A 24,843-nucleotide genomic window follows, 5' to 3' on the forward strand; every position below is an offset into this window, starting at 1 on the left:
ATTACTCCAAACCTGAAAATCGCAGAGCCAGAACCAGAATTATTCATTTGGTCTGGGAAGCCCATGCGAGGTTTCTTCTTCTTCAGCCTCTCACAACCCTGGGTGAATATGCGATCTTTTAAAAAAAAGTTGGAATTTTGCCAAATCTGCTTTATTCGTTTGTTAATATACCTCAGCCATTGACAAATCTGGAATTATAATTTTATTTGAGGTTCAAATTAACCTGGGATATTGTGTCAAACGATGCCTGCAAGTCTGTACATGTGATAAATTAATTAATCGTCCACAGTCGAGGACTCTTCTTCTTCACGCAATAACAACGTCTAGCTTCCAGAGGGGAAGAGGGAAATTCTGCCATTATTCCTTACATGATAAATAGATGATATAGTGTTTAAACCGAAAGGTTGTCAGAACCGTCTCCTCCCCTATCCACGCCTCCCTTATCCTCACCCCTCCAATTCCCCACTTCCCCTCCCCAGCCCCCTCAGTCCCTCTCCTTCCCAATTCCTGTTCTCCTCCCCTTCCTTTTCCCTATCCATTCCCCTTAGCCCCCCTCTTATCCCCCCCTCCCTCACCTTACCCTCAACCTCCCTCTCCTCTGCCCCTCCCTCCCTGTTCCCATTCTGCTCCCCTTCACCTCCCCTCCTCCTCCCCCATATCCTCCCCTCCCATTTCCATTCCCTCTCCCCCCCTCCCCTCCCACTCCCCAGCCTTCCCCCCTTCCATCCCCATCACCTTCCTTCCTTTCCCTTCCCTCCTCTTTCTTCCCCCTCTTCATATTTCCGGCATGAAGTGATTCTGCGTTGCCTGGCAATGACGGGTACTTTTGCTCGTAAAAATAAAGAAAACAAAGCACGATTTTAAAAGTATATCCTGTATTTTGTTTGTTTTTGTGAAAGCATTCTGAATACAGCTTTGTGAACAGCAATCATTAAAAAAAAAATTCAACTTAAAAAATAATGTCACAAATTTCCTCTCAGTAGATTTGCTGATTTTCAAGAATGTACAAGCCAATAAAAATGTAAAGCATTCATTTGTTATCATGTCATATGCAGCCTATGGCTGCTGATTGCATTATTGCTGTGGGCACGGCCAGACCAACGATACAATGCCCCCCCATTACCAGTCAGATGGTACTCATTTTCCTGAACTTGGAAGGATGACAGACTGAATCAACCCACCTGGTGTTATTTCAACAGCCGACAGGGGCTCAAACTCAAGACCCTAAGATCTTAAGCCAGCCACCTTCACCGTTAAGCCAACACCAGGATAAAGCATTCATTAAACCGCTGTAACAATCGAGGGTTTAAATGAATGGCTTTTTGCTTTAATGGGCATTTCAGATTATGCAATGCAGAAAGTGTGTTTTCCGGACCACATATCGGTATACGCTTATTTTGCATTCATAAATTAATCAATATCAGTCATTGACTCACTATTCCAAACCACAGCTTGTGTAACCGTGGAAGTTATACAACACAAGTTGAAGGGAATTGGTCGCAAGGCCTTCGCTATCTATTTATTGACAATGGACATCTTGGGCAGGAAATATATCCTTGGCTCTAAACATCAAACAACAAATTCAGAAGGGACAAATAAATATCAACAAAAGTTGCAGAAGCTAGTGTGGGAAATGCACAAAGGGACAACCATCTCAGGGAGAAAGGGACTTCACCCTGCCTGACGATAACCATGCTGCAGCTGAAACATTGAACTTCTGAAGCTTTGTTAATTTTAATTTATTTTCTATACATTTTTCATCCTCTGCATTGCAGCTTTCAAAAACATTTGGGTAAATTTTTGGTTCTGGTTTCACAAATACACACTCGAATGCCCACTATTAATAAGAACAAAGACGCATCAAGTTCCAAGAAAGATGAACATGTCCAATGTCCATAAGAAAGCCAGCAAAATGAAAAGCAATATGCAAAATGTACTCTACAATTTGTGCCAACTGAAGGGTATCCACATATTACATATGCAAACTTTAAGAGCTTTCAATATGGAACTGTCCCCTTCCCAATTTTTCCACTCATGTGTTCATAGATTCTTCTTCTCTCCACTCACCAGCTTTCTATCCTTGTCACGCAACCTCCTTTCCCTTTCGTTTCCCTGTCACGCAACCTCCTCCTTTCACGTTTCCCAGCCACAGACAACGTCCATAAACCTCCCTTTTCTCCCCCATATTATTCACTTGAAGACTGGTGTTCATGTGAACTAGTGAAAATCCATATATGGAGCATTGTACATATTCTGGCGCCCCTTCTCGGTGGTGATCATTGGTAATGTCCTGTTGATATATTTTCATCTTCAAGATTTATCAACTCCTCCACCACTCCACTTCTGCTTACACATGTTGAAAACCCAATTTTTTATTTTTTATTTTTATTTTTTACAAATATCAGTTCAATTCTGCTGTTTTCATACTAGTCATTAAAATGATAATTTTCCCATCGAGCAAAAGTCACTCATTTAAAATCCAGGAGGTTTCCAGCTTGTGCGTCTTTTCACCGGAGTGTCATTGTAGCAAACAATTTGATCACCTTCCTTGAAGATAATGCTGCTCTCTTCCAAAGTTAGCCCACACTCCATGCCATTTTTAATCACCTGCACATCCTCCTTGAGATGTTTCAGAGAGGAAAGAAGGCCTAGAATATAAAACAGAATTAGGCAAGATTTATGTTGAAACGTTTGCTTTTTTGCTTAATACATGCAGCCATGTACATTGTTAAATATAAATTAGAGTGAATGTACCTCTCCATATGACATCGTTCTTACGGATTAACTTGAACTTCGACTTCCTTTCCAGCTGTCCATTGTGAACCCTGCAACCAGCTATTGGGATCTTTTTCTTCCCAACAGTAACCAAGAACAACAAGAGGACAGTGGCTTCACCTGGGTAGTACAGAATGCAATAGAAAGCAGGATGAGATTAGTTCAACATGATCCATTGCTTTCCTCTTCACAACAAGCAACATCATTTGATTTGAAATGGGGAAATCTGATTGAAATGTTCAACCATCTGTCACACTCTTCCATATGGATAAAATAGTTCTCGACTTGGAGCAAAATCTTACCTGACAACAAAAATGCCTCAAAAATACCCCCTCATCCCCAAGATTACACATAATCGTTTCTCAAAGGTTAAAATAGAACTGCACAGCAAGCCAGGACTGCAATGGCATTTAGAATGTTTAAAAGGGATTTGTTTAACAAGCTTCTGAGGATATAACGAGTTTTCATACTGCAATAAACGATAGTTTTCCTAAATAAACGATACAATAAATAAACGATATAATAATAAACGATAAACGATACGATACGATAAACGATAAACGATTTTAACGATAAACGATATAATTATAAATAATAATAAGCAATAAACGATACAATAAAATGCCTGTTTGTTGTAATAAACGATAGTTTTCCTCTTCAATGAAGTGTAAATGATTGATAATAACAGCCACAGACATCGCAAAACCATGGTCGGAGTTGTGTGCTGACACAAGGATGAAAAAAATTGCCTAGGATACGTAGTTTCCCGTCGCTCACTCCCCAGCAAAGAAAGCCACAATATGAAATTGAGTGAATCCTGAGCAGTTCTTCAATTAAAGCCATTTTTATCTTTCTACACTGATAGCCTCACGGAGGAGCTGGTTGGCATATAAATCACATGCAAGACAAAGACATTCATAAAAATCAATGTACTTTAACATGAATTATAAGGACATTAGTAAACAATGGGCAAACACATGGTATAGACTATAGAGGATACCTGGATTTACCAATTCATAGGCAAGGGGTTCAGAGAAGAAGACTAATAGGTCAATCCAATTATTACACCAAGTGCCGTTGTCATGCATTTAGACTTTCACAGATTAAATAATTCATCAAAGGAATGAGGAAATGCATTCAACGATTAAATTTGTGTCCTTCCCCTTCTTCCCCCTCTCTTTTGTGTCCTCCCCCCTCTCTCCCCATCTTGTCTGCCGCTCCCCTTGTTTTTTGTGTTTTGTGTGTCGGTTTGTCTTTTTGTGTGATTAATGTTTGCTCTTTCACGAGCCTCGATCTTGTATACAAAAAAAAAAAAAAAAAAAATGTTGAATGAATGGTGGAATTGTAAAACTGGAAACAAACCCATGAGATCAGGTCAAAATGCAATCAACTTGAAAGTAAAATATGAACAACTAATTTGAAATGAAACAATTACTTCAAGAAAATCGCAATCAAGGTGATACACAACTGACTCAAAAACCTGTGACAAAATGCAATCGACTCAAGAAATGAAATGCAAGCGAGTCCTGAAACTCAAGTATGGCTGGAAGATTGTAGAATGGAAAATTAGTTTTAAATGTGAAGGCCAGTGTCAATCTGTCGGCGGACAGGAAGAACAATGGATGAAATAAACATCAGGTTCATCAAAGTATGCTAACCACCATGGGAAGAAAGGAGAAGCTGACATATCTGGCATTAACCCTTTGTCAGAGTAAAAAAGGATGGCTGGAACATTATTGCTTTTGCTAGGAGTTTTATTATTATTCTGTGATATTTTGTGACGGGTGTTTTCTTGGAGACCACTTTCTTTCTCTAGAAGAGGGGCATTTCCACGGTTCTGCAAGTTTGTTCATGGAAGAGAAAGATTAAATTGGCAGTGAGGTAGCAGGGCAGCGGGTGGGGTTAGGAAGTGTTAATGGGGATAAAATGTTCATGGGCCAGGAATGGGGATTACATAATGTGGCGGTGCACTGTCTCCTTGGAGCCCTAGAAAGAAGAGTGGAAAAGAACAACCTCTGGAAGGCAGCTCTTTAGACAGAAGCGAGGAACAAAGGAGTTGAGGTGCCCAGTCAGCCTGGATTTTGGAATCTCAACCAGAAGAGGGTTACTGATAGAACATGTGCATCCTGGAGTTTATGGGAAGGGTCAGACGACTGAGAGAGCAGAAGGAGCAATATTGGAGAAGAGGCAGCGAAAAAAAACAGAAACCACCGACCTGCCTGCAATGTGAAAGCGACAGACCTTGTGATTCAACCTCATCATGGGAGATTGCAATAATTTTGAGAGGTTTAGATCCTACATAATCCAGGAGAGACAGATGCGATGCAGGACCGTCAGTCCATAGAGGAGAGCAGTACCCCATTGAACTATGAACAAAAGCCTTGTATACTGAGTAGCTCTGATTTTCTAAGGAACTCCTTAGATCGATGGAGGATGCCCACTCTGTGGCAGGCTTTGGAGGCCAGTTTTGCGATGTGGTCAGCACAGAAGAGGTCATGGCTAATGGCGAGATTTAGAACATCAAGAGAATGAACCTCTTCCAGTGTATGACCATGGAAATAGACCGGTGGGTTAGTGTGACGATCCTTCGACAGCTGTATAATTTGCATTTGGTCGGGGGGCGTGAGGGGAAGCAGCGGGTGGGGGTGGTCCAGTCTGCAGACAGTACAGGATTGTCAGTACTGTAGCTCAAAAGGTGGAGGGATGGGCACTCCTTGTCCAGTTAAAAAGCTTTCAGAGAATATTTTTGGGAGTGTTCGCTTCAGCCTTTTTCTTCTCCACATGCACCTTACAAGACGCCCTTGCCTTGCAAAGATGCAAGGTGCGGTCCAGTGACACTCCCAGGTAAACCGGGTTGCAGCATTCGGTAAATGGTGCCCAGTCCAAGGTGATAGTCAATTTCCTGTTAGCAGGTGGATATGTATCCAAGATATATGGTCAGGATTTTGGTATTGTTGTTAGTTGATGTAAAGATGACACTTCCATACTGCTCTTGTGATCGTTCGATGACAAGCTTCATCCCAGGATTGCGAGGATAGAAGTTGGCGATGCTCTTATAGGTTTCTTGCAGACACAGTATGTGACACCCATACTCTTTGCAGATATTGGTAAGAATATCTTGTTTCACCCCAAATAACCTTTCAATATTGGCAGAAATGATGTTCAGTGCCGACCCTAACAAGGGCCCAGTGGGTTCTCGGTGGTGACACTGACATCTGGATTAGTCTCTTGATAGGTCATTAATCATGATGGTGGTGAAATATATTGGTGACAACAATTGTGGTGACTGGTGCTTAACAAGATTCCCAGATGAATCATCTTAAAGAGATCATGACAACAGTGCTCCTGCTGTGGCCCCCGGTCTTGAATGCTAAAGGCCGAGAGTTTGGTAAGCAATGCAGGATGCCAGACTGGATTTAACGCCCCAGATATGTCCAAGGAGGTGATCGTGATCTCTTGATTGAGATGTAGGACCTCCAACCATTGCTGAGAAAGGAGCAGAAGCATGTCCAAAGATAAGTGACCAAATTGGAATTCAAAATTAGGTCAGGGATCAGGCCGTTTGAAAACGGAAAATACTTGACATTAGTAGTGATGATGGATTCCATAACTTTGCTTGCAGTTGGAAGTATGCTCAATGGTCTGTAGTTGATAGGATCTGTTTTTAACCCTTCTTGTAGACAGGAGTGATGTAGACCACTACACAAAAAACCTAAAATTTCACAGGGTTGCTACCAGCCATGAGATCTAGTGCCCTATGCTCCTATGAAGACGATTGCTCCATATGCACGGTGGCAATCATGGTTTTACGATCTCTTTCAACAAAAAAGAATTGAAGGATCTTCAGAACCACTGAGCCGAACAATCTGAAACTTCACATAAATCATCAACAAACTAGGTCACTTCAAATATGCGGGGGAGGGAAGGGAGAGGTTCATCCAAATCCTCTGTCCACAACACTTTGAGATATCCTGCTCACAGACAGAGGTGAAAGCATAACCTCCTCTCCCAACTGTATTTCCATCCCTGCATCACCATATTGTTATGTAGTTATAACACACCCTAATGAGTTCATCATTCTGCAATGAAGATATATGAAAAGTTCCATGCTGATGGGACAAATGTGTGACCAAACAGGAGAATACTTTGAAAAGTAATGAAAGTATTATTTTTGTGATTATATATGAATAAAAGCTTTGTTATGAGTACACACAAAAGTCCTGTTGAAATTTGACACAAAATATATATTTATGGCAAAACTAGGAGGTAATTTTCTTTTTTTAAATAACATATAAAACATGAAATATGTAAAACAGAACAAACTTAAATACCATTTTGTCAAACAATGCATGAATAAAACCTGGTGGCTTTTCATGGTTAAATTATGGCGGAACTAACGTTTACCCCTTTCCCATCACGTTCTCCCCACAACCCAAACTCCTGAACTGCCTTCATTTCACATTATATTTCAGTGTTACATCAAATACTTATTTCGCTGCTTTTTGAATTTGCTAAATTCTGTATCATTATAATTACAAAACATTGAGGCAACATCTTTAATACTTAAGCCTCCAACAATGTTAATTTTATGCCTCATCCACACACCTGCAATCCCATCCCTTATGATATACAGACAATGGAAAAGGAGGTGAAAAACGAGGAAAATAAAATTGATAACATGAAATGAAGGACGAAGGAGTCCGGTAGGATGGTGCATAGATAGTGCACTTACCTTTGACTGTCGAGTCGAGATTAGATTCAGGGCCCAACTATAAACGGTCAGATTCCGATGTTTCAGTGTGATGATCAGTGTTTCACAAGCATGACATTGCATCACAAAATGCGCCGTCCATTAGACAGACGTTAAGCTGAGCAACCACCTTCAAGCACGTTAAAGCATTAGTTGATGCACATTAAAGATCACCCAATGTCTTTAGTATCGAGTAAGTGAGGTATCGCCGACACCCTGAACACATTCCAAATTCCTGCCCTAAATACGACCGGGAAGGCTAAGGCAAACCACACAGTGCAATCCTTTCCATGAGACTGATTTTTCAACACTCATTACAATGCCTTCGGGAAGGAACACCAGAGACAGACAACCTTCATCAAATATGCTCAACTAAATGTTGACGATGAATGCTAACCACCATGAGAAAAAAAGATGAAGCGACATTTTGGGCATGACCTGTCTTCAAAGCGAGAGAGAACATTATCAGATTGTTCAAAGGAAGCATGTAGCTTGAGAGTGAGAGAGGGTGGATTTTACTACAAAAGGAATAAACAACCTGTCAGATATTCCAAAAAAGAGAGAAAAAACAAAGGAGAGTATGACTGCGCACCAATTACAGTTTCCTCAACCGTAGGGGGCAGCCGATTGCTGATTTGATCCTGCAGATCAGCAACAAGTCTGTAGATAATTGTGTGGAGCTTCACAGGAATGCCCTTATCCACTGCCAGCTGAAGCACTGTATTTCTCGCCCCAACCCCAAATCCATACACAATGCCTGTGGGAGGATGTGAAGAATGTTACAGGAGGTTGACACAGCACACCAATGACTCAAAGCCTCTCCTACCTCATCTTGATTAACTTCATAATACGAGTGCAGCCACATGATAGTCTTACCTGAAAAAATTTCTGCCATTTCAATGTCCTTTTCCGTAACATCCCCAATGCCAAAGTGCAGCAAGTCCAGTTTAACTTCATCATTGGCCTTGTACGAGTCAATCAGCCCAAGCATGGTCTCAACAGAACCATCAACGTCACCTGCATGCGGCCAAAGTCTAATGTCATAAGATCACATGAGTTTCGTTTTATAAACAATTTATTGAAGGCCTTTAACAGCTGCCTTTTCCAACTATGGATCAAAGTTATAACAAAAATATCGAATGAAAATGTGACTGTCAGTTTTAACCATGTAAGCATGAAAAAGAAGCAATGAGTGGACCATGGGAGAGAAAGGCAAAACAAAAGGGGAAAGCAAGAATAAGATGAGAAAGAAAAATAAAACTGCACTCTTCGACATCACAACGTCGACCGATATGCCTCCGTCCACATTATTACATCATTACACATACTTGTGTACCAAGTTTGATTTAAATCCCCTCACCTGTTCGTGAGCATCATATTTTTTTATCTGACATGACCTTTGACACGAAAATCGAATCAGTGCATCATTGCATCATAATATACTCGAGAGATACCCGTGCTACGCACGGGTGGGAGGCCAGAAGCAAACAGACAATGCAGAAACGGCGAATGCTAAAGCATGAAACCAATAAATTCTACATTCCTGTCGCACGTCAGACATGGACAGCAAGTTCGTGAAGGACTTCCATGAAAAACGTACCCGTTCGCAAACAAACGGGTACGTTCACATATGGAAACATCGATCGTGGGACCGTGGCGAATCTGCATATGGCGATGGCAAAATATCAGAAATTGAAGGTTATTTTTATTTTAAACGATTCATATAACATCGGTTGAATCATATCACACGCAAATCATCAAAATCTAAACAGTATCTTTAGAATTTCAATAAAAGCCACATCACTGTTCATATCGGTAAATATTATTCCATCGTGTTTCAAATCGTGATCGATACACTATGATCGTGATGATCGTGATCGTGAATCGTGATCGATAATCGTGTTCACAATCGCTATGTCGTATGTACTCCCGATACGTGTACCAAATTCCCGATACCTGTAATTGTGCCAAATCAACAGTTAAAAGGATTGTGAGCCGATAGCTGTTACGGCCTTTGCAAGATCGATGGAGACAGTGATCTGTTAGCGATCGATGGAGACATGTTGCTTTCCCGGGTGCAGCCGTTTGTGCGTCGTCACAATGAGAACAATGAATGTCATGCGAACGCGAATGTTATGCGGGAGTCCAAACCTGAGAATGCTGGAGACCAAAGCTGAAATTGGGAAAACTAAATAGCCTATTTTACTCCTGGAGATCCCAGGATTACCCACCCAAAATATCTTTGCGATCGGTTCAGCACTTTTTATGGTACCTTCGAACGGACAGACAGACGGACATTTGGTGAATTATGGTAAGATTAATAAAAGGTTTAAAGGAATATTTAAATTTTTAAATTTAAATTTAAATTTAATAAAAGGTTTAAAGGAACAATAAAAGGTCTTTGTCCAAGGTCACCGAGTTTGATAGGTGCAGCCGTGCAGCGATCGGTGCAGCCGTTTGTGCAGCACCCGGGAAAACAACATCGTCACAATGAGAACAATGAACGTCATGCAAACAACGCATATGTTATGCGGGAGTCCAAACCTGAGAATGCTGGAGACTAAAGCTGAAATTGGGAAAACTAAATAGCCTATTTTACTCCTGGAGATCCCAGGATTACCCACCCAAAATATCTTTGTGATCGGTTCAGCAGTTTTTACGGTACCTTCGAACGGACAGACAGACAGACAGGCATTTGGTGAATTATAGTAAGATACTTATACCAAGTTTGGTCAAAATCCCATCACTGGTTCGCAAGTTTGCTCGGTAACAGAATTTTAACGTCTGACCTCTTGACCCAATTAATCTACTCGGTTCATCTTTGCATCATTATACATACTTGTACCAGGTTTGACTTTGTTCCCTTCACCTGTACTTAAGTTATCGCGGTACCAAAAGCCTATTACAGACTCTGACCTTTATCCTCTTAATGCCGAAATCTAATCAGTTCATCTTTGCGTCATAATATATGACTTATACCAAGTTTGGTCAAAATCCCATCAATGGTTTACAGGTTATTACAATAAGTTAGGATGTTAATAAGGAGGCAGGGTTAGGATGTTACAATAAGGCAGGATGTTACAATAAGTAACAGGATATTTACCTAACATGACCTCTGACCTTTGACTTTGTGACCCCAAAATAGAATGTGTTCATCTTTACATCACTATGCAGTATGCATATCTCTACCAAGTTTGACTTAGATCCCTTCAGCCATTCTCAAGTTATCGCAGACGGCCAACCGCATGGACAGAGAGCCGGATGGACAACCCGAAAACATCATGTCCTGTTCCGGGGGTTAATGCCCCTCGGGACGAATGGCCACTCGAGCTTTAACTCAGAGGCGTTCAGTCAGACTATGGTGGATCTTCTTTACACGTGAGGGAACAGAGAGTGACGAGGCTTACCTGCACGGGCGGACGCGGCATGGGTGATTTTCCGAATCACCGACAGATAAACGGGACAGGGCGAGGAATTAAAATGCAACAATAAATAGTTTTAATGAAATAATGCCAGGGAACAAAGAATGTATGGTAAAATATTCGTATGTTGAGGCGCCCCCATATGGACTCGTATGCAACACAAGGGGAGAAATAAATGAAAAATAAATGTGTTTGTGTGTACTCAGCTTTCAGCGGTACTCAACCTCTGTCGGCCCTCGAACGGGTCCCCGAGTCCGTGCGAGGGGAAAAACACACGCCTTGGCGTGAACTCCGTTCACCGCCAGCCGCCGAGTATGGAGCGAGCAGGCCCGAGCTCCTCACACGTCCTCCTAGCTCAGCTGCCCCAAGCCACGACGTTCCTTTAAGGTGCACACGGCACCAAGCACAGCAGTTACGAAGCCAGCACCAAGGAATCCGGGAAAGGATGGGTCCGCTCTTCGGGGCAGCCAGGAACAGAGCGAGCATGCAAATGCCACAGCCGAGAGCGAGCCCGAACTGCTACCGCACACAACGAGGACCCAGCGCAAGAGAGGGACCACGAACTGTGACCGCTTGCGACCACATCCACAAATCAAGGGAGGGAAAATACCGGGACTCAGTCTTTTTGTTCCCCGGTCTCAAACATCATCCGATGACGTCCGCGCGTGCTCCAATCACAGAGTCCATCTCATCGCTCCATCGCCCGTACCAATCACCACCCATCGGGATGGGGCCCCATGGCCCCTCCTGCTGTCCCCGACGATGACACGGCTGGTGGCATTAGCGGCGGTGTTCAATGTCTGATTCAGGGTACTTATATATGGTGTTTTTAGTATAGGTGTGGAGTGCATACCTGGTCTGTGTGTGTCATAAGGAACAAAGGAAAAATCAGAAAGGTATTTACATACAAGGAATTAATTACCCTTAAACCCTACCAAATTAACATAGCCCGCCCCCCCCCCCCCCCCCCCGTCATGGGGACAAATATACAACCTTACGTGACATCCGGAGCTGACTTAAGTACATCAAGGTGGCTTACACAACATTCGGAGCATGGTAATCTATACAATTCTATCTGGACTGAGGTAATGAGGTATTCCATTGCCTACCCCCCATAAATGTAACACAATGCCCAACCCCTTCCCCCCAACCCCCGGAACCGTAGCTCCTGCAAGGTTCACTGCAGGCGTCACCGTTCCAGCCTTAACTCTTACCGATTCACACTTAATTAGCCCATTAAATAAATTAGGAGGGGCTGTGGGAAGCGAGCCATTGCTAACTTACCTGGTTTAACGGTCTCCTTACCGTTCTAAACCCCTTAAGCAACAATTCACATATTTACAAATCTTGAAATCCTCGCTCCTAACTCCTAGGGTGGATAGAAAAATGTCAGCAACACACAAAAACTCTACCTCAACCACAAAACTTTAATAAAATTCAAGAACATTTGTACAACTCAGAATCCCTCTAAAGACCATGCAAATCCTGATTGCAAACCTCAAACTGTAAAGTCATGGTGGTATACCCGTGCCGACGCTCAATATATTGCAGATGAGACTAAGCGCTTGCTACGGGAGTATTTGCAGACCTCAAACTGTAAAGTCACGGCGGTATACCCGTGCCGACGCTCAATATATTGCAGATGAGACTAAGCGCTTGCTACGGGAGTTGCCACAATACCGAACGTTACCTTCAGAGCCATCCCAATGTACCCAAATTTTCACGGGCCGTGTCCTGGTGTTACAGGTGAGTGGCATGGCTCAGTGGATTTTTCCCCTGTTCATTCACACAAATCCCATAATAATTCATACACATTGCAATAATCAATACTCTTATTTCACCCCCTTGCTTAGATCATGGCATAGATGGCGTTACACACATGTGCGATCCTCAACTAGGCAATGGGGTGGTACCGTACAAGCCAGATGGTGGGGACGCTTCAGGCTATGGTGCCCGCAGTCCCAAAAGCAAGTGCCCGACTTGCGACTTCTTCACCCCTCCCCCCCCTCCCCTCCCCTTCAATTCTCGGTCCTGTGACAACCAAACAGCTCCTTAGCTGTCGTCCCGCCGGGAACGTCTCCACACCAGGCTCCTTTGCCTCAGGCTCGCCAGGGGTCTCCATACCTCAAGGCGCCCAACCAGACCCCCTGCCGACGGACTCCCAATTTCCAGACACAACTGGTTGCCAGGGGCAAATTACCTCAGGTGGGCCGCAGTCACCGCTCCTCCAGAGCTTGATCCGTACCAGCAAACACACACACCTTCCCCACCGACAAAATCCACAATAACATTTCCTCCTGCCATTCAATTCTCAAAACATATTTCATTAAAAAAAATACTGCTATGGCCTGCTTACATGTGAATTTCCCTTATTCACACTCATTCTTCAACCAGAACTCAATCTCCATTCTCACGACCACACAAAAACACAAAACCTCGACACATAAACAAATGCCACCCACAAGACACTTTGTGGAAAACAATCCAATCCCCTCACCGACCATGTCATCACTCTCACCCGCCCCCATTCCAAATTACTCATGTCCCAAAAGTACCGAATAAGCTTATAAGCAAGTTTATAAGCATGTACAGAATCCCTGGGACAATAAACATCAAGGCACCTTACCTTTAGTACAGGTACGAGGTTGGTCGGGTCCACGAGTGTCATCCACCACACCTAGTTTCCCCCGCACCCTTCCAATCCACCCCGTAGCCTCCCAACCCAGGTAGGGGCTCAATCTATCCCCGTGGACTATATGTGGAAGGGCATGCGGGCCCATCTGAATTTTGAAAACCACATCAGTCACCTGCACTACCCCAGGGCCCTTCCAGGGCGAGTTGAGTTTTGGCCACACACCCTTCCTCCTCCGGGGCTAGTAGAGCCAAATAAGGTCTCTGGGAAGGAAATGAGGTGAGTGTGCCTGAGCGTCGTACTGCAATTTCATATGCGAGGAAGCCAGGTAAATTTACTTCCTCCCAGACTCGTGAGCCTTTTCCATGCTCTCTTTCAAATTAGCTGCATAACTTTCCACAGATGCTCCACCCGGTTCCTCTGGTGATGGTCCCATCAACAAATCTGTGGGGACTCGCATTTCCCGACCGAACATCAACAAGGCAGGGGTGCACCAAGTGGTTGCATGCTGTGTGGTCCGGCATGCCATCAACACAAAGGGGAGATGCTCAACCCAATCCTGCTGGTGCTCAGAGGTAAAGAGGGTCAATTGTGTCAAAAGGGTCCTGTTGAATCGCTCCACCATCCCATCCGATTGAGGCTTAAGAGGGGTCGTCCGGGTCTTGTTAATTTGGAGGAGCTCGCACAACGACCGCAGGAGCTCGGATTCAAAGTTCCGGCCCTGGTCAGTGTGCAGCTCCCTTGGTACGCCAAACCAGGAGAAGACTCCTTCCACTAGAACCTGAAATACCAGCCGGGCTTCCTGGTTGGGCAATGGGTAGTTTGTGAAGTAGTCCATTGCCACCATAATGTACCGGTTCCCTCTGTGGGTGGCTGGCAGGGGCCCAACCACATCTACTGCCACGTGCTCGAGCGGCACTCCCACATTGTACACTTGGAGCAGGGCCTTGCGCGCACGTGGGGGTCCCTTCGTACCATGGCAGAGGTCACAGGATCTCACCCAATTTTGAATGTCCCTGCCCAAATTCACCAAATAGGACATCTGCCGCAATTTGGACAAAGTTTTGGCCACACCCAAATGTACCATTGTCCTAGTCCCATGTACGTGCCCCATAACCATGTCCTTCAATTTGTCCGGTACAACAATCAACCAGGAAGCTACATCGCCCGTTGGTGTAACCCATTTCCTCTACAAATGGCCATCCTTCAAACCCAACATCTGCCATTGTGCCCACTAGGCCTTTACCTGGGCCCCGTGTGGAGCAATCTCCTCCCAAGAAGGTCTTTTGTCCTCCTCAAGCCAATGAAAAAGGGGGCCCAAAACAGGATCCTCCCTTTGACTCTCTCGCCAATTCACATCGCCCAATCCAGGTGGGGGTTGTGGCAAAGTTTGTCGGGTCACCCTCGCTGCATATAGGCATGCATCAATTTGATCCTGCCCAATTGAATCCTTGGCTTCTTGCCTGTTACAAAATTTACACTGTGCATCCCAACAGGGTCGCCGAGAGAGAGCGTCTGCATTGGCATGTGCTTTGCCAGGCCGATGTTGCACAGTGAAATTAAACCGCTGCAGCTTCTCAAGCCACCTTGCAATTTGTCCCTCCTGTTATTTGAACCGAAGAAGCGATTGCAAAGAGGCATGATCTACCTGGATGATAAACTCCCTCCCATACAGGTAAGGGTGAAAGTGTCCAACTGCAGACAGTAGGGCCAATAGTTATTTGCGGGTAACGCAGTCATTTCGCTCGGGTCTCGAAAGAGCCCGACTGTAATACGCAAGAATCCTCTCGACTCCCTGTTGTATTTGTGACAGCACAGCTCCCAATCCTTCCTGGCTCGCATCTGTGTCCACTGTCCAGGATGTAATTGCCATCATCCGTCGGGTATGCCAAAACTGGGGCCACCACCAGACGCTGATTTAAGTGAGTGAATGCCTCGATGCAGCTCTCTGACCATGCAAATTTGGCTCCTTTCTCCATCAATTTGTGCAAGGGTCTTGCAATTTCTGTGAAGTTTGCCACAAATCTCCTGTAGTAAGAGCAGAGGCCCAAAAATCCTCTGACTTCTCTTACATTTTTGGGGGCGGGCCACTCTTTTACAGATTTTACCTTTCCAGGGTCAGTGGCTACGCCGCTCTCATTAATCACGTGGCCCAGGTAAGTCACCTCCCTCCTGAAAATTTCGCACTTGCTCAGGTTCAATTTCAACCCGGCTCCCCTTAACCTCTCAAATACCTCCGCCAAATTTGTGGCAGCATGTTCAAATGTGGGAGCGTGGACCAATGCGTCATCCAAATAGACAAGGCAAGTCTGCAATGGTAAGCCAATCAAGACACGTTCCATCAGACGCTCAAACGTGGCAGGGGCATTGCACAATCCAAAAGGCACGACAACAAACTGCCAGAGACCCTTTCCTGTGTTGAACGCTGTTTACTCTCTCTCGCCTCTTTATCCATCTCCACCTGCCAATAACCACTCTTTAAATCCAATGTCGAAAACCATTTTGAGCATGAAACGGCATCGAGGGTGTCATCAACACTTGGCAGGGGATAAGAGTCCTTGTGTCACATGATTGAGCTGGCGATAATCCACACAGAACCGAGTGGTCCCGTCCTTCTTTTTCACCAGCACAATGGGTGACACCCAAGGACTCACCGAGGGCTCGATAAATCTGGCTTTTTCCATCTTTCTCACCTGCTCTTCTGCCTCCTCTTTCTTAGCCAGCGAAAAGGAACCACTGTGGCGGTTGGCGAACAGGCCGAGCCTCACCATTACTAATTTTGTGCCTGACGAGGCTCGTGCATCCAACATCCTCGGGGGAGAGAGAGAAAACATCCACGTTCTTACCAGCCAAATTGTGCAATGTCTCTACCTGCTCCGATGTTAGGCCCTCTTCAGAGTGTGTCATCATGTCCCGCACTCCCTCGGGCCAATCAAATTTCCCTGAATTTTCCCATTTTTACGGCTGTACTGGCAAGCGTGTGGATCCGCCTCCTCTGGTTACCTCAACTACACTACTACACTTGGCTACGACGGCTCCGCCCCTTACCATGCAAGAGCTATTGGACAAATTGAGCAGCCGAAATGCCAACATAGACCCACGAGTGTCCACAAGGGTGTGACCCACCATCAATCCTTCGCCCCCCCCGTGAGGACCACGGCTTTACTAGCCCCAGCTGGCCAATGTATTGAGCACCTGCTGCTAACTCAGCCATTGCCACGGCCTCGGACCTGGGAGGCACGGTCACAGTGCGTGGCACCTCCAGCCACGTCCCCCTGCACCTCCTCGTCAACTCCCAGTCCAACCAACTGCAGCCTCTCAGTGCCCAACCACATATGACCACGCCCAAGGTCTAGTTGGCAGTCGTGTTCAACCAAGAAACTCAATCCCAGAAGACATTGATCGCACACCTCGACCACCCATGCCACCACGTTGACCTCCAGACTACCCAACTCAATCCTCACCACCCGCGTCCCAATATTGGCGCTGTCACCCCCGTAGCCAGTTGAAGGCTGTGTCCCACCAACCTATCAATTTTATCCCAGCCTCCAACACATTGATCTAACAAAGTCAGATTAATAATGGTGTCACTGGCCCCAGTGTCCACCACAGCTTCACAAAATCCTCCCTCAATTTTGCATCTAACCCTTAGATTACCCGTGCCAATTTTTCCGCAATTCACTACTTTCACCAAAGGAGGGCGCTTCTCCACACACCTGCCAGCCGAGCATGGCCCCGTATGCTCGGCTCGTTCTAGTTTCCCAAACACCTGATGGCGGCAGGCCCAGGCCAAGGCGGTGACCCTCTCCCCGGAGCCTGTGGTCCTTTGGGGGGTTCCTCCTCTCTGGGACGTGAAGCCTGTTAGGAGGTTGCGGCCTAGGTGGTTGCTGGCAATGCCACTGTATGTGCCCTCTTCTCCCACACCTAAAACAAGTCCCCATAAACGGACCCCCTCTGGCTGATACCCCTTAACATTCGGGCAATGGCCGATTCCTCCGGCTTCTCTTCCTGATCCCGTACCCCTACCTTTCGTACCGTCACAGGTGTCCTCACTGATGCGCAGGTCGACCTCCTCAAAAAGGTCAGTCTCGCCACGCACTCCGCTGCTCGGTGCACTGTGGCTGGGTCCTGCAACTCTACCAGAGTCTGGACCTCGGGGTCAGGAAGAGCCGCCATAAATTTTTCTATCGCCAGCTTGTCCCAGGCTTCTGCTGGTAGGTCCCCATATGATATCCTCACAGATTGGTAAATATCCAAGGCCAGCTCCTGCAATGTTTCATTAGGTTTTTGTTTTGATGCAGCAGCTGCGCCCGGACCAGGTCACACCTTGCACCGTCCCAAACCTGTGGTTCAAGGTGTTGCAGATGCCCCTACTGGTCAATATTCCCTCTGGGACAACAATTAAAACGTCTGCGGCTGGCCCCCGCAGTGTCGCCACCAGATTCCCCATGCGTTCCCGCTCTACCCAACCATTGAGCTGTGACACACATTCAAATTGTGTCAGGAAAGCCTCGAAACTCCCTGACCCAACAAAATGTACAAGGGAAATTGCTTTTGCAGACTCTATCACCCGACTCCTCTCTGTCTCAATCCAGCCCAAGGCCAAAACACCCCCACCCCAGCTGGGCATCCAATTTCGGAGCCTCTGGTGCCCAAATCTAGCTCGTGGTGAGGGTCCCCATGGTCACCTTAATCTCGTCTTGGAGATGCTTAACGGACAGATTCACCTCTTCCAGTAGACTCTGTTGGACCCGAGCAACCTCTCCTTTGATGGTATCAGCCCACGGGTCCTAAAATCCTGTTCTTCCGCTCTTTCACTCCCTCTCTCTGTTCTCTTCACCCTCTCTTTTGCTCAAGGTCATCTTCCATCTGCTTGGAAATCTGCCAACATCACCGCTTTGCACAAAAAAGGTGCAAAAACAGATCCCAGCAACTACAGACCAATCAGCCTTCTCCCAATTATCAGCAAAGTCATGGAATCCATCATTGCTTCAGATATGAAATCTTTCCTCTTCTCCAATGGCTTGATCTCTGATCATCAATTTGGTTTCAGACCTGGACACTCTACTCTGGACATGCTGCTACTGCTTTCTCAACAATGGATGGAGGTCCTCAATGCCAAACAGGAAATTAGAGCAGTCTCCCTTGACATATCACGTGCCTTCGATACGGTCTGGCACCCCGCTCTGCTCACCAAACTCTCCTCTTTTGGTATCCATGGAAATCTCCACGCATGGCTGGCGGACTTCCTCTCTAGTCGTAGTCAACGTGTGGCCCTGAATGGGTTTCTCTCATCTCCTCTTCCTGTTCAGGCTGGAGTTCCACAAGGCAGTGTTCTGGGCCCTGTGCTTTTTCTGGTCTGCATCAATGATCTATCTGACTCTCTTGAAAATCCTCTGTATCTCTTTGCTGATGACTCTACTCTCTGTCGCTCCATTCTTCATCCCTCAGATCGGCAGTCTGCAGCCTCCTCACTCTCTGCAGACCTGGACAAAATCACAGACTGGGCAAACAAGTGGAACATGTCTTTCAATCCTGACAAATCTCACACTCTTACGATGTCTCTCCGAAAAGACCGACTGGACAACCCTCCCATCCACTTTCTGAATAATCCTCTCCAAGAAGTTCTGTCACTCAAGCTTTTGGGTCTCACTATCTGCCATGATCTTTCCTGGGAAAACCACATTTCAAATCTGGCCTCCAAAGCCAGTCGCCGACTGGGCATCCTCCGTCGTGCGAAGTCCTTCCTTGGCACACCTGAGCTCTTCACCACATACAAGGCTTTCATCCGCAGCTCAATGGAATACTGCTCTCCCCTCTGGGCTGGTGCTCCTGCCTCACACCTAGCTCGTCTTCACGCTGTTGAAACCAAAGCATCCAGAATCATTGGAATCTCCCGCGATGAAGCTAACTCCAAGGGCCTCTCACTCACTCACCGCAGGCAGGTTGGTGGTCTTTCCGTCTTCTACCGACTCCTCTCTGGCCTTGTCCCCCCAGCTCTCTCTGGGCTCTGTCCCGCAAATATTCCTGCAGGTCGCACAAGATCTGCCTGCAACCCTCTTATGGTCAAACTGCCAAAATCAAGACACTCTGCTCACCTTCACTCCTTCATTCCTCTTTTCTCCCGCCTCTGGAACAAACTCCCTCACTCTCTTCAATCCCACTCCACCCTTCAGGTCTTTAAAACAGCTGTTCACCACCATCTCTTATCTTCCCCCATCCAAAACCTTGATCTTTTCTACCCCCGCTAATTTCACCCCAATTCCACTTTTTTGAAATACCAACTTCTGTCCTGGAAGTCCTTGGTGTCCTTGTGTTTTATACTTCTCCCTCCCCCCCCCCCCCCTTCCGACGCCTCCTCCCCCCAAGCCCTCTCCCTTCCACACATCTCCCTGCTCTCAAATGTTGTGTTTGTGTGCTTCCCCCTCTCTCCCCATATTGTCTTCCTCCGCTCCCTCTTTTTATATATTTTGTTTGTCTGGTTGATTTGTTTGTGAAGTAAATGTTAGCTCTTTCACGAGCCTCGATTCAGTATACAAAACAAAAAATAAAAATAAAAAAAAAATAAAAAAAGGTCCCTGGTCTCCAGCCGCTCCTGCATAAAATCACTCAATTGCGGCCCCCACAGGCCTTTGCCAATAAACACCTGCTCCTGCTCCGTTACGTGGGCTTCCAACCCCTTTACCTCCTCCGCCAATTCAGCCCCTTGTTGTTTAAAGAGTCCCCATTCCTCTACCTGTTGCCACATTCTGGCATCCACACGGCCCCGATAACCTTCCAGGTCCGTATTTACTTTATCAATTCTGGTATTAGTGGCCCCTATTCTCTCTTCCAATTTTCCCCTAATTCGTACAGCCTGAGTCGTGCCCCCCTCTATTTTTAATGTCAATTCCTCCCATTTTAGTTCAAATTCTACCCCCATGAACTTTTCCATTTCCCCGAATTTAGTCTTTAATTTGACCTCAAATTCACCCAGCCTGTCCGTAATTTGACTATCCATTTTCCCCTCTATTTTATCAATTTGTTGCCCCAGTTGTTGTGTTATTTGCCCAATTTTGCCTTCCAATTGGGTATTCATTTCCCTTATTTCATTCCTTTGTTCACCCATTTGTTCATTCACTCCCTCCATTTCTCCCTTTAATCCATCAATTTGTCCCTCCAATTCTCACTTCAATCAATCAATCTTGTTTTCCATTCCCATAATTTGTCCCTCCAACCGATCACTCATTCCCTTCATATTACTTTCCAATCTCTCCTCACATTCATTCTGAGCATTCATTTTTTCATTCATTCCCCTTATTTGTTCACTTTGGTTATTAATTTGTAATTTTAATCCCTTCATTTCTCCCTTAAATTCACCCATAACATTTCTTATCATGGCCTGGAAACCCATCGGGTCTATTCCCATTGTCCGCGGCTACCTCACAAGAGGGGGTGGACTAATGCTCGGGACGGGGGAGGTTTCAACTCTATTGTCATACCCCTCTATCCCTGGCTCGCTTCCGTGCTTTTCAGGATCCTCCATCCGCTCGGCCATCTCACTCGCGTCCGCCATCCGCGGTGAGAAAGTAGTTCCCGCTCGCGAGTATTATTTTACCTCAGGAAAAAAAAAAATCAAATTTAAATTTTCAAGAGCGCGATGTTGCGCTTCGCTGCACACACCAATCGACTATAACATTTGAGCCTCAGTACTACGATTACCTCCTTACCTCCTCCCCGGTGAGAGAAAGACAATCGTTAAAATTTTTGATTCCGAAAGCTGAGCACAATTTGCACCCAGCGGTGTCGATTCGCCAACTCTCTGATACTGAGTGTCCGCCGACTCCGAATCCCACACTCCTGACACCAGTTGTCCTGTCCCCAGGGGTTAACACCCCTGGGGATGCATGGTCACTCAGGCTTTAACTACGAGGTGTTCAGTCAGACTAGATCTTCTTTACACGCGAGGGAACGGAGAGTGACAAGGCATCATCAGCAGATGCGGCATGGGTGGTTTTCCGAATCACCGACAGATAAACGGGACAGGGCAAGGAATGAAAATGCAACAACAAATAGGTTTAATGAAATAATGCCAGGGAAGAAAGAATGCACAGTAAAATATTCCTAAGTTGAAGCGCCCCCATACGGACTCGTATACAACACAAGGGGAGAAATAAATAAAAAATAAATGTGTTTGTGTGTACTCGGCTTTAAGCCACCCTCAACCTCTGTCGGCCCTCGAACGGGTCCCCAAGTCCGTGCACAGGAAAACACACGCCTTGGCGGGAAGTCCGTTCACCGCCAGCCGCCGAGCGCAAAGCGAGCAGGCCCGAGCTCCTCCCACTTCCTCGCTCGGCTGCCCCGAGCCCCAACGTTCCTTTCAGGCGCACATGGCACCAAGCCCAGCCGTCATGAAGCCAGCATCAAGGAATCCGGGAAAGGATGCGTTCGCTCTTCCAGGCAGCCAGGAACAGAGTGAGCGCGCAAATGCCACAGCCAAGAGTGAGCCCAAACTGCTACCGCATAAAACGAGGACCCAGCGCAAGAGAGGGAGCACGAACTGTGACCACTTGCGACCACATCCACCGAGCAAGAGAGGGAAAATGCCGGGACTCAGTCTTTTTGTTCCCTGGTCTCGAACGTCATCCGATGACGTTTGCGCGTGCTCCAATCAAAGAGTCCATCTCATCGCTCCATCGCCCATACCAATCACCACCACTCAGGCAGGACCCCATGGTCCCTCCCACTGTCCCCGACGATGACTCCGCTGGCGGCATCAGCGGCGGTGTTCAATGTCCGATTCCGGGTACTTTTATATGGTGTTTTTAATATAGGTGCGGAGGGCATGGCTGGTGAGTGTGTGTCAGAAGGAACAAAGAAAAAAAAAAATCACAGAGGCATTTACATACAACGAATTAATTACCCTTAAACCCTACCGAATTAACATAGCCCCACCCCTCACCATGGGAAAAATATACGACCTTACGTGACATCAGGAGCTGACTTAGTACATCAAGGTGGCTTACACGACATTCGAAGCATGGTAATCTATACAATTCTATCCCATAAACCCCATAAACGTAACAATAATGCCTCCGGCGACTTTGTCGCCGGAGGCATAACTAGAGAGTTCATAGAACACCTTACCCCGCGCGGTCTTGAGAAAAAGAACACGGACGGGGTCTACGAGCAGCAAATTTATTTGGTTGTGATGATGTAAAATGGTGTATTTTTTGTCTGTTAAACGGAAGGGTTTTGAATGTGTCAAAAAAGTGATTTGTGTTCTGCAGTGTGCAAGTATATACAGTAATTCAATTGAAACTAGAATGGCACTCAGTGGAGAGCATACCCCTGCCAGGTGAACAGTTTACGTTTTGTATCCCAGAGTAGACCAGAAAATCACAATACAGAATGACATTTAATCAAAATCATCCGTCCACCACTTCTTGAGATATCCTGCTATATAACGTTTTTGGCCCTATCTCCCAATGTCGAAGAATCACTTAAAATATTCTACTAGCCGGATCCGAATCCGGATCCTCACCAAAATTGAATCGATTCTTCCTTGTCACACACACAACCTGTCCACCAAGTTTCGTCCAAGTCCGTCCATAACTTTTTGAGATAGCCTGCTATATGTTGGTTTTGGCCCTATCACTCAATGGTGAAGAATCACTTTAAAAAAAAAATTCTCATATCCGAATCCATATTCAGATCTTCACCAAGACGGAATATATTCTTCCTTGTCACACACACAACCTCTCCATCAAGTCTCATCCAAATCCGTCCACAACTTTTTGAGATATCCTGCTATGTATAGTTTTTGGCCCTATATCCCAATGGTGAAGAATCACTTAAGAAATTCTAGTTGCCGGATCCGAATCCGGATCTTCACCAAAATCTAATCATTTCGTCCTTGTCACATACGCTACCTCTCTGCCATATTTCGTCCGAATCCGTCCACAACTTTTTGAGATATCTTGTTCACAAACAAACGGACAAACAGACAGACAGGGGTGAAAACATAACCTCCTTTGGTGGCGGAGGTAATAAATAAATATTTTAAAGGCTGGACAAAAAAATCATTCATAAGCTTACCGCCGTTGATGCAGCATCTTTTACACCACCTTGGTTAACACGTTACATTAATTATTTGTGCCTGTTTGTGTCCTTTATGACGTCCATAAAAACAGTAAGCTTCCTACATGGAATGATTTTCAATTTTGTTTGGTTGCTAGAAAGGCAGAGTAAAAATTATTTCAGTCCTTTCTGCGCATGTGCGATCGGGCCAAATTCAGTCAAAGTACTGTGAAACTCCAGGTTTGTTTTCTGATCCATATTCCGATTCGTGTTTAAAATATAACATTCAATTGAAATAAAGTTATTCTCGATCATAATCTGACGTTTGCAGAACACAGACATATCAACATTAACCAATTGCATAATCCGCTTTTTTGCTTCACATGCACAGAGTAATACTTCATTACAGACCTCAAAATAGCTGTCAAAATAGCTGCCAACTTTCGATTAGTCAAAATTCAAATACCTACTGATAGTTTCATTAAAACTTTCATCCAGAGTACACAGAAAAGTAGACTCAATAGGAAAGATCATACCTTTGAGGATAACAGAAACTTTTCGTTCTACCATTTCTCCCTCCTTTGTGGCCCTCTTCTTCTTGACCATTGTTTGGTTGTCATCCACTAATATCTCTTTCTCACTATTGTCAACCACTGTGGCCTTCTTTGTTGCCATTTCTTCCTTTCGTGACTTGTAAAGGATGGAACTCCGCTGCCTCCAGTGCAAATGCGCCAAGGGCTGCAGCCTAAGCTGCCGTTCCTGCTGGTGGTCTTCCCGTCGCTGCTCAATTTTTTCGGCATCCTCAATTGCTTGGGCTTCCTGATCCACATATTTGCGCCACTCCAGGGCCTGGCGAGCACGAACCTGCACAAGTCACCACCAGAAAATCCTTTATAGCTAGATATGCAGTCATAACAGCATGTACATCTATCTATATGTGTACATGCACACGTTCACATACATATACACATGTACGTACACGCACACATACACACGCACGCACACACACACACACACACACACACACACACACACACACACACACACACACACACACACACACACACACACACACACACACACACACACCAAAATATCACCTGCTAACGGTTATAGAGCTATGGAAGAATGTTATGGCGTCAAGAAAAGATAAAATGAAAGTAAAACTTTTTGGGGGGAAGTGGGGGTTGGAGGGGTTGCGGTGA

At 45.5% G+C, this 24,843-nt stretch overlaps 1 protein-coding gene across 3 annotated transcripts in view; it reads right to left on the reverse strand.

The window, feature by feature from the left end:
• Window positions 1-1,483: 1,483 nt before the first annotated feature.
• The window catches only part of MTIF2 (mitochondrial translational initiation factor 2), a 113,350-nt gene continuing 89,990 nt past the window's right edge, over window positions 1,484-24,843 (reverse strand). For all 3 annotated transcript variants that reach the window (XM_068123760.2, XM_078781241.1, XM_068123771.2), the window contains 5 exons: window positions 24,175-24,502; window positions 8,402-8,542; window positions 8,118-8,282; window positions 2,755-2,895; window positions 1,484-2,648 (listed from right to left, as the gene is read on the reverse strand). In XM_068123760.2, the coding sequence (XP_067979861.2) occupies window positions 2,473-2,648; window positions 2,755-2,895; window positions 8,118-8,282; window positions 8,402-8,542; window positions 24,175-24,502 (951 nt within the window). In that variant the 3' untranslated portion in view covers window positions 1,484-2,472. The remainder of the gene's footprint in view (window positions 2,649-2,754; window positions 2,896-8,117; window positions 8,283-8,401; window positions 8,543-24,174; window positions 24,503-24,843) is intronic.

This window comes from Myxine glutinosa, chromosome 1 (genome assembly GCF_964187855.1).
Source record: "Myxine glutinosa chromosome 1, kmMyxGlut1.1, whole genome shotgun sequence".
NCBI classification, from domain to species: Eukaryota; Metazoa; Chordata; class Myxini; order Myxiniformes; family Myxinidae; genus Myxine; species Myxine glutinosa.